Genomic DNA, 10,214 nt, shown 5'->3' on the forward strand with positions numbered 1-10,214 from the left:
TGCTGGAACTTCTGAAAAACATTAGGATAGATAAGTCACCAGGGCCGGACAAGATATATCCAAGGTTATTACGGGAAGCTAGGGAAGAGATTGCTGCACCTTTGGCGATGATCTTTGCATCCTCACTGGCCACAGGAGTAGTGCCAGATGATTGGAGGGTGGCAAATGTTGTTCCTTTGTTCAAGAAAGGGAGTAGGGACAACCCTGGGAATTACAGACCAGTGAGTCTTACTTCAGTGGTGGGAAAATTACTGGAGAAGATTCTTACAGACAGGGTTTATGAGTATTTGGAGAAGCACAGGCAATCAGCATGGCTTTGTGAGGGACAATCAGCATGGTTTTGTGAGGGGCAGGTCGTGCCTCACAAGCCTGATTTAATTATTTGAAGATGTGACAAAGCACATTAGTGAAGCTAGAGCAGTGGGTGTGGTGTACATGGATTTTAGTAAGGCGTTTGATAAGGTTCCTCATGGATGCTCATTCAGAAAGTCAGGAGGCATGGGATCCAGGGAAACTTGGCTGTGTGGATTCAGAATTGGCTTGTCCATAGAAGACAGAGGATGGTTGTAGATGGAGCGTATTCTATCCAGAGGTCGGTGCCGAAGAGCCTGTACTGTGCTGTGATGTTCTATGTTCTATAAGATTCTGAACCAATCCACCATCCATAACAAAGTCATGAACATGAAGTAAACAGAGTCAAATGCCATTTTATCTGAGGAAATTGAAAAATGCTGTCCCATTAATGCAGCGATCCTTTAAGAATGAATTTGACTCACTTAAATATCAAAAGAATAGATTGCCTCATCAGTTTCCAAAGCAAATCCCTTAAGTGGCCTCCCACTGCGAACCAGTTCAGTTCTCTGAATACATTTTGTGTTCGTTTGTTTGCTTGTTTATATTTTTCACATAAATTCCATAAGAGTGAATTTGTATTCCGTGTCTCAAATTTTTTGGTAATGATTTGTAAATTCTCTAAGAGCGAGTTTCTGTTACCAGAATGGCCATAATGCGGGGGTACATTGTATTACATAAGAGCTTAATCAAAAGCTGTATTTTTTTAAAGCAGGATGGGGGAGGCAGGAATGGAGGAAGGAGATTCTAGAGATTAGGATATTGGCAAATGAAGCCCAAGAGACCTGAACAAAAAGCACCCACAGATCTTGGAAAACTGTGGGAGGTTATAGAGAGTGTGGGGAACCAGACCCTGCAAGGAATTGAAAACACACACAAAGTAATACAGCAAAGAAACAGGCCCTTCACCCTAATTCATCCATGCTGACCAAGGTTCCCACTAAAGCTAGTCCCATTTGCCCATGTTTGGCCCATATCCCTCTAAAGCCCATTCTCCCTCATGAGAATTTTTGAATGGCGGCATTGCTGGACTGCAATCAGAAAAGATAGGAATGGATTTTTTAAATATTAATTTGTTTTTGCTTATTTCCTAATTGCCATTGAGAAGATGGTGGAGGCAGGTATTCTCACAACACACAGGAAGCATCTGGATGAGCACTTGAATCGCAAACCTACAAACCTAGTCCTGAGAATAGTATACATAGGTACCTGATGGTCAGCACAGACATGATGGGCTGAAGGGCCGTTTCTGTGCTGTATGACTCTACGACTACAACTCTATTCCCGTCAACTCCCCCCAGATTCTATCACTCACCTATAAATTTACAGTGGCCAATTAACCTACCAGCCCTTTGGGAAATGGGAGGAAACGAGCACCCAGAGGAAACCTATGTAGCCACAGGGAGATTGTGCAAACTCCACACATAAAGCACCGATGTCAGGACCAAACCCGGGTCACTGAAGTCACAAAGCAGCAGTTCTACTAACTGCATCACTGTGCTCCCCCATCCCTATCCAGTTAAGCATGAGTGTTCCCTAGCTGTGAGCACTGCATTATATGTAATGTGATATAATGCCACTGTTCTTAATTCACCATTCACATTAGGTAATCAATAAAATACCACAGATAATATTACAGAGGGGTAATTAAATTATGCCTAAAAGCTACAGGGGAAAACCACTGAAGTAATCAAGATTCAAGAGGTAGCTTTCTACCCATTTCTCCAGAAAGGTGATTTAATCAGTGAATCCAGTATTTCAACTTCTCCTTGCCTGCCCATATTTATTTTGGATTCTATTGACAGTTCAGTGTAGGTGGGGTTAAATGAATACGCAATGAATCTTGAAGCACCTACCAATTACCGAGCTCTTTCTGTGGGCATGAATGAGAGCAATAATTGAGCATAATGTCACATCTTGCTTGTCCCTGATTGCCTCGAGGTCTCTGATGGCTTCTTGGATACGACCTGCAAGAGGCAGTGGAACACATTTAAGAACAGAATACACAGTAAATACATTCACACTGGTTAACAAGTCCCTCATAGATTCACTGCAGCATCAAAATGTCCACAGTTAGCACTTGGTCTAATTGGCAGTCTCCTGTTGGACGTCGGTACATAATTTAGATTGACACTTCAGTGCAGCACTGTGTTGTCAGACCTACTGTCTCTTGAGTGCTGTGTTCAGATAATACATCAATCTATTTATCTGTAATCAGGTGTTAAAAATCAGGCAAAGTAACACTGATATAGCATTCAGAGGTCTCAGTCACCGAATCTCACCGACAGGTCTGCGGCTTAGAGTTATAGTCATACCTTGGGCCCAACCAGTCCAGCCCACCAAGATTCCCATCTAAGCTGGTCCCACTTGCCCTCGTTTGGTCCATAACCCTCTAAACCTTTCCTATCCATGTACTTGTCCAAGTACTTATTAAATGTTGTTGATGTATCTGCCTCAACCACTTCCTCTGGCAGTTCATTTCATATACTGACCACCCTCTGCATGAAAAAGTTGCCCCTCAGATTCCTTTTAAATCTCCCCCCTCTCACCTTAAACCTATGCATTCTAGTTCTTGATTCCCCAACCTTGGGAAAAAGACTGTGCGTATTGAGCCTATCTATGCCCCTCATAATTTTATACACCTCCATAAAATTACCCCTCATTCTCTACATTTCAATGAAAAAAGTCCCAACCTGCTCAACCTCTTTCCATAACTCAGTCCCTCAAGCAACATCCTCATAAATCTCCTCTGAATTCTTTCCAGCTTAACGGCATCTTTCCTATAGCAGGGTGACCAAAACCAAACACAATGTTCCAAATGCAGCCTCTCCAACATCTTGTACAACTGCAACGTAACATCCCGACTTCTATACTCAATACCCTGACCGATGAAGGCCAGCGTGCCAAAAGCCTTCTTCACCACCCTGTCTACCTGTGACACCACTTTCAGGGAGCCATATACTTGTACTCCTAGGTCCCTCTGTTCTCAATTGCTTGCAGGCAATTGAAGAAACATTTCCCACATCACAAGAATGACAGAAGTACGTCATGGCCTGTAAAGTGCTTTGTGACATCCCAAGTTACACCAAGTCTTTCTTCCTTGAGTAAAATATTATGGAGCAGAATACCGATTTCATAATGCATCAGGTTGCCCCGCAGATGGAAGGACATGTCAGGTGGAAACCCAGAACAAACTGTGACAAGAACATGCTTCCATCATCAAGATGTTTAGTTACTGGGAAATGGAGCACCTTTCAAGGAACACTTGCATTGATACAATGGCTTAAGGACCTCGGGATCCAACTCGAGCACTGTGGAATAGTGTGGACTGCAGTGTCAAGCCATGACTGATATACATGAATGTGCAGTGTCAGCTGGAAGGCAGATCTCACAGAAACAACCAGAGTCCCACCAAGGAAGGCCACCTGCTTCTCTACATCCTCAAAGTCAAGCATAGGGAGCCCCCCCCCCCCCACTGTGTAAATCAGCTTCCCTCCAGTTGTCCAGACTGGATGACATCTCAGCCCTTCTGACCTTCAAGACCAGCTCTAGGACCAAGGATCACAGTCTCAGAAGAGGTAAGATATGTGATCTTTAAGACTGAGGTGAGGAACAACTTCACTCAGAAGGTGGCAAATCTTGGTAAATTCTCTACCTCAGAGAGTTGTGGAAGCTCAGTCACTGATCTTATCCAAAGCATAGATATTATGGAAATCGAGGTATATAGTGCAGGAGGTTGGAACTGTGGTAGACAATCAGCCATGATCTTGATGAATGGCAGAGCAGGCTTGAAGGACAAGATAGCCTACTCCTGCTCCTATTCCTTATGCCTTCATAGAAAGTTAGATTATTCACCATTACCTTCCATTAAATTTGCAAAAGCTTTGAAGAAAAGCAGCACAGGATCATCACAGCACATCTTCAGCCCTTCTACAGCAACATTTAGCACGTGGTTGAAATACTTTTCTTGACAGTAGTAAGCTACCGAGGCCTGAAATAAAAGCACAGGAAAATATGTCCAAATATTATGAATATTCCAAGTGCAATTGTGCTCCGAATGGTACGTGAAACATGACATAATTTCCTGTGACATAATTTTCAGTGAATTGCTCAGAAGCTACATTGCTCTCTAGATACATCAAGTCCTTGTTAGTATAATGGTTAATATCCTTGTCAGTCATGTGGGAGACTGGGGTTCAATTCCCCAATGGGGAGAACATAGTATAACTTTTAAAGATGAATTCTTAATCTCTCAATCTACCTCGTCATGGCCCTTGCACCTTATTGTCTACCTGCAGTGCACTTTCTCTGTAGCTGTAACACTATATTCTGCATTCTTGTTTTCCTTTTTACTACTTCGATGTACTTACGTCTGGAATGATCTGTCTGGATGGCAAGCAAACAAAAGCTTTTCACTGTATCTCAGTACACGTGACAATAATAAACCAACTACCAACGTCAGCAGAAAATAATTTGGGGATAACAGGAAACTAAGTGGGAAGGTGAGAAGCGATGAGGATGCAATAAGGGTTCAGGGGGATTATAGACAGAGTGTGAGAGCAGATGGAGTACAGTGTGGAAAAATGTGAGGTCATCCATTCCGATAGGGATAAAACAGAAATGAGAAGTACTTTTTTAAATAGCGTAAGATTGGAAAATGTTTATGCTCGAAGAGACTTCATTTAAGAAGGGATAGACCTGTTAATTATAGACCCGTTAATTATAGACCCATTAACCTAACATCCGTGGTAGATAAGATGCTGGAAAGCATTCTGTGGGATAAGATGTACTTACATTTGGAAAGGTAGGGGTTGATTAAAGGGTAGCCAGCATGGCTTCCTGCATGGGAGATCTTGTTGTACGACTTTGATTGAGCTTTCTGATGAAGTGAAGAGGAAGGTTGACGAGGGGAGGGTGGTAGATGTAGTATATGTGGATTTCAGTAAGGCTTTTGATAAGGTTGCGCATGGTAGGCTGCTCTTGAAAGTTGGATCACATGGCTTCCAAGGAGAGTTGGCTAATTGGATACAAAATTGGCTGGACGGTAGCAGATAGAGGGTGATGGTGGAAGGTTGTTTCTCAGACTGGAGGTCTGTGACTAGTAGTGTGCCCCAGGGGTCGGTGCTGGGCCCATTGTTGTGTGTCATCTATATTAACGATTTGGATGAGAATATACAAGAAATAGTCAGTAAGTTTGCAGATAACACTAAAATAGGTGGTCCCTTAGACATTGAAGAGGAACATCAGGAATTGCAGCAGGATTTTGATCGGCTGGGCAGGTGGGCTGAAGAATGACAAATGGAATTTAATTCAGTTAAGTGCGAACTGTTACGTTTTGGAAGGACAAATCAAGGTCAGACTTTTACATTGAACGGAAAGGCCCTGGGTACTGTTGAAGAACAGAGGGTCCTTGGAGTACAGATGCATAGATGGAGTCACAGGTAGATAGGGTGGTGAAGAAGGTTTTTGGCACGCTGGCCTTCATCAGTCAGGGTATTGAATATAGAAGTTGGGAGGTTGTGTTGCAATTGTACAAGATGTTGGTGAGGCCACACTTTGGAGTACTGTGTTCAGTTTTGTTCACCCTGTCATTGTGAATGTTGCTTATGTGATGCTATGTGCCTGTGATGCTGCTGCAAGTAAGGTTTTCATTGCACTTGTACATACATGTACTTGTGCAGATGACAATAAACTTGACTTTGGATGTAATTAAACTGGAAAGGTTTGCAAAAAAATACTTACAAGGATGTTGCCAGGACTCGAGGGACTGAATTATAGGGAGAGGTTAGACAAGCTGGGCCTCCATGGAGCGTAGGAAACTGAGGAGTAAGAGGTATATAAAATCATAAGGGGCATAGATAGGGTGAGCGGTCTTTTTACCAGGGTTGGGGAATTGAAAACTAAAGAACATAGTTTTAAGGTTAGAGGAGAAAGGTTTAATAAGAACCTGAGGGACATTTTATTTTACACACAGCGGGCGGTAGATATATGGAACCAGCTGCCAGAGGAAGTGGTTGAGGCAGGTACATTAGATACATTTAAGAATTATAGGGACAGGTACATGGATGACAAAAGTTGAGAGGGATATGGGCCAAGTCCTGGGAAATGGGATTAGCTAGAGTGTACATCTTGGTCAGCATGGTTACATATGTGCCAAAGGGCCTTTTTCCATGCTGTATGATCCTATGACTGGGTATCCTTATACAGGGAAAGCCAACATGTAGTACAGTAGCCAATGATATGTCTGGTCCAGATGAAGGGTCTCAGCCCCAAAACAGTGACTGCCCATTTCCCTCAATAGATACTGCCTGGCTCGCTGGGTTTCTCCAGCAGATTGTTTGTTGCTCCAGATTCCAGCATCTGCAGACTAGTGTGTCTCCAAGGTAAGTGACATGTCGGCCCTTCTTGCAAGAGAAATTGAGTACAAGGGTAAAGATATCTTACAGCAATCATACAGCACCTTGGTGAGACTTCTACAGTTTTGGTTTCCTCACCTATAAAGGGATTTAATTGCAATGGAAATTAAAATTCACCAGGTTGATTCCCGGGATGGCAGGTTTATCATACGAGGAGAGATTGAGTAGGCAAGGCCTGTACTTTCCAAAGTTTAAAAGAATGAGAGGTGACCTCATTGAAACATACAAAATTATTACAGGGCTCAACAGAGTAGATGGGGCTTTCCTGGCTGAAGCCTGAAACCAGGGGTCACAGTCTTAGATAGGCAATTGGTAGGATCTGAGGGAGTAGTGAGGAACAGAGGGACCTTGATGTACAAGTCCAAAGATCCTTGAAGGTGGCAGCGTGGGTAGATAATGTGGTTAGGAACGGCATACGGGGTATATTAGCCAGGGCATTGATTACAGCAGCAGGGAGGTTATGCTCCAACTTCATAAAACATTGGTCATACGTCAGCTGGAGTGCTGTGTGCAGTTCTGGTCATCACACTATAGGAAAGATGTGATAGCACTGGGGAGCGTGCAGAGGAGATCCACCAGGATGTTGCCTGGGATGGCAGCATCCGAGTAGGAGAGTCTAGGATCTGAGGGCACAGCCTCAGAATAAAGGGACATCCATTTAAAACTGAGATGAGGAGGAATTTCTTCAGCCAGAGGGTGGTGAATCTGTTGAATTCATTGCCACAGAGGGCAGTGGAGGACGTCACTGGATGCATTTAAGGCAGAGATTGATAGGTTGTCGATTGGTAAGGGGTTAAGGTTATGAGGAGAAGGCGGAAGAGTGGGGTTTAAAGAAATCACCCAGACTAGAAGGGTCGAATGGCCTGTTTTCTGTGCTGTATTGTTCTATGGTTCTATTGAATGGCAGAGCAGACTCAATGGGCCGAATGGCCTAATTCTGCTCCTATATCTTATGGATGGCACATTTCAGTTATGGGGAGAGACAAGGAGCCAGAAGCAACTAATTGCAAAAAAGTCAGAGTTATGAAGCATGGAAACAAGCCTCCAACCCAATACGTCCTTGCCAACCAAGTTGTCAACCAGAACTAGTCCCCATTTGCCTGCATTTGGTCCATATCCCTCTAAACCTTTCCTAGCCATGTACCTGTCTAAGCATCTTTTAAACATTGTAATTGTACTCACCTGCACCACTTCCTCTGGCATCCCATTCTATATACCCTCCATCCTCTATGTGAAAAACTTGCCCCTCAGGTCCCCTCTCACCTTAAACTTATCTCCTCTAGTTTTAGACTCCCCTACCCTGGGGAGAAAGGACTGTGACCATCCACTTTAGCTATGCCCCTCATGATTTTATAAACCTCCATAAGGTCACCCCTCAGCCTCCTTTGCTCCAGAGAAAACAGTCCCAACCTACCCAGTCTCTCCTTGTAACTCAAGCCCTTCAGTCCCAGTAACGTCCTTGTGAAGATAAACAGGACATAATTGATCTAATGAGAAAAAATACACTTAAGGTGTATCTGATTGTAGTATAACCATACTGAATAAAAATCAAATTATTAATTTTTATTTAAACAATGCTTGTCGAACATACCAGAGTGATGGACTCTCTAGCAGCCATGGTTGAGGTGAGACAGTGGGTGCCTCGCCTTTAATTCCTGCGGTTAGAAAAAGAAAAGAAAAAAGAAAAAATAATAAATAATAATTGTAAGTATGATTAACGTCAGAAAGAAGATGCTGCAGTAACGACGTAAATTATTGGACATGTTATGAAGCAGCGCCCAGAAGCTGCCTCTTGCCTGCAGTCTGCGGGACAATCGGCGGCCTCTCCAGCTGTTGCGACTCAGCTGCGTTGCCACGTCACTCCATTGTCTCCCGGCAGAGGGCGGCAGAGGGCCCGGCCGCTGGGAAACTTTTGAAAACTTTTTGAAACCAACTGGATGTTTTTGGAACCAGGTTACGTGCCCTGTCGTTGTGTCAGAGAAATTATATTTTCTAACGTTATTTTTTGTTCTCCTCTGATGCTCAGTATTAAATCGTTCTTTCTTTTCAACTGAATTATGTAAAAAAAATCTGCAATCTCACGCCTGAACTCCAAACTTTTTTTTCAAAAAAGCGAAATAAATGAATGTCTGAAAGCTAAAATATGGACTGCTTCTGAGCGTTTTCTGTGCATTTTGATTTCAGTTTTCCAGCATCCACTGTATTTTGCTTTTGTACAAAACAGTTTTTGTCTTTTTTTGTGCAGCCACATACAACGTTTCATTTAGTTGAAGCCAAGAACCATCAACACTCCGACTCGGACAACATCTGTGAAAATTAATGAAACCAGGTTAACAGTTCAGGGCGATGAGTTTTCATCAGAACTGCAGTCTATGATGGTTTGACAACGAGAAAATCAAACGCATTGGCTGTGTCCTTCAGTTACCGCTGAAACCCAGGTTTCTGATTGCTGGTTAGAAGGAAGCTGCGTCTCAGAGGGAGGTTTGGGGATATTCTGGAGGGAATGAGAGGGAAAATAAAAATAAAAATTTAAATATGGAGCAAAAAAATTACATAAACATCAGAGTCTTCGAGTCTTTGAGGGCAAAACATAGCCAAACAATCTGGGTATCTACAATCAGATGCTGCACTTACGATCCAGGAAACAAAAGTGGGAGGAAAACTCAGAGGTGGCGAGTCAAAAAAAATAAAATTCTCACGGTGTTGAGAGAGAGAGAGAGCGAGAGGACTGTCAGGAGAGTGCGTGGAGGGCAAGGAGGGAGGGGGCGCTGCCGCGGGAGGGTCCGAGGCGGCGGGAGGGGGCGCTGCCGCGGGAGGGTCCGAGGCGGCGGGAGGGGGCGCTGCCGCGGGAGGGTCCGAGGCGGCGGGAGGGGGCGCTGCCGCGGGAGGGTCCGAGGCGGCGGGAGGGGGCGCTGCCGCGGGAGGGTCCGAGGCGGCGGGAGGGGGCGCTGCCGCGGGAGGAGCGCTCCGTCTCTCGGTGAAGCTGCGGCTGGCAGCGCGGAACCCGGGGAACCGAGGGGGCGATGGGCGGTTCTCAGAGCACCGACATCCCCAGCGGGGGCAACGAGGGCTTCCACGTACACGGAGTGAGTGAGCGTGGCGCGGGGGCGGGACCCTGGGGGGGCCGGGGTACGGGGAGTGCCGGCGTGGCAGCTGACAGAGGCCGGGCTACAGCATATCGGGTGCCGGGGTCCCAGAGCGCCCCTTCCCCCCCCTCCTTCCTCTCCCCCCCCTCCCCCCCTCCTTCCTCTCCCCCCCTCCCCCCCTCCCCCCTTCCTCTCCCCCCTCCCCCCCCTCCTTCCTCTCCCCCCCTCCCCCCCCTTCCTCTCCCCCCCTCCCCCCCTTCCTCTCCCCCCCTCCTTCCTCTCCCCCCCTCCTTCCTCTCCCCCCTCCTTCCTCTCCCCCCTCCCCCCCCTCCCCCCTCCCTCCCTTCCCTCCCCCCTCCCC

The 10,214-nt window shown here is 45.5% G+C and overlaps 2 protein-coding genes across 2 annotated transcripts in view; one reads left to right on the forward strand and one right to left on the reverse strand.

Annotated features, from left to right (window-relative positions):
- Positions 1 to 8,385, reverse strand: part of LOC127570500 (tetratricopeptide repeat protein 21B-like) — a 71,047-nt gene extending 62,662 nt beyond the window's left edge. Inside the window, exons 1-3 of the mRNA XM_052016137.1 lie at positions 8,355 to 8,385; positions 4,213 to 4,332; positions 2,208 to 2,318 (exon numbers count right to left, since the gene is read on the reverse strand). Coding sequence (XP_051872097.1) covers positions 2,208 to 2,318; positions 4,213 to 4,332; positions 8,355 to 8,385 — 262 coding nt within the window. The remainder of the gene's footprint in view (positions 1 to 2,207; positions 2,319 to 4,212; positions 4,333 to 8,354) is intronic.
- Positions 8,386 to 9,708: 1,323 nt separating this feature from the next.
- Positions 9,709 to 10,214, forward strand: part of LOC127570904 (Golgi reassembly-stacking protein 1-like) — a 30,938-nt gene continuing 30,432 nt past the window's right edge. The window contains exon 1 of the mRNA XM_052016825.1: positions 9,709 to 9,853. Within this exon, the coding sequence (XP_051872785.1) occupies positions 9,791 to 9,853 (63 nt within the window). The 5' untranslated portion in view covers positions 9,709 to 9,790. The remainder of the gene's footprint in view (positions 9,854 to 10,214) is intronic.

Source organism: Pristis pectinata, chromosome 5, assembly GCF_009764475.1.
Source record: "Pristis pectinata isolate sPriPec2 chromosome 5, sPriPec2.1.pri, whole genome shotgun sequence".
Classification (NCBI taxonomy): domain Eukaryota; kingdom Metazoa; phylum Chordata; class Chondrichthyes; order Rhinopristiformes; family Pristidae; genus Pristis; species Pristis pectinata.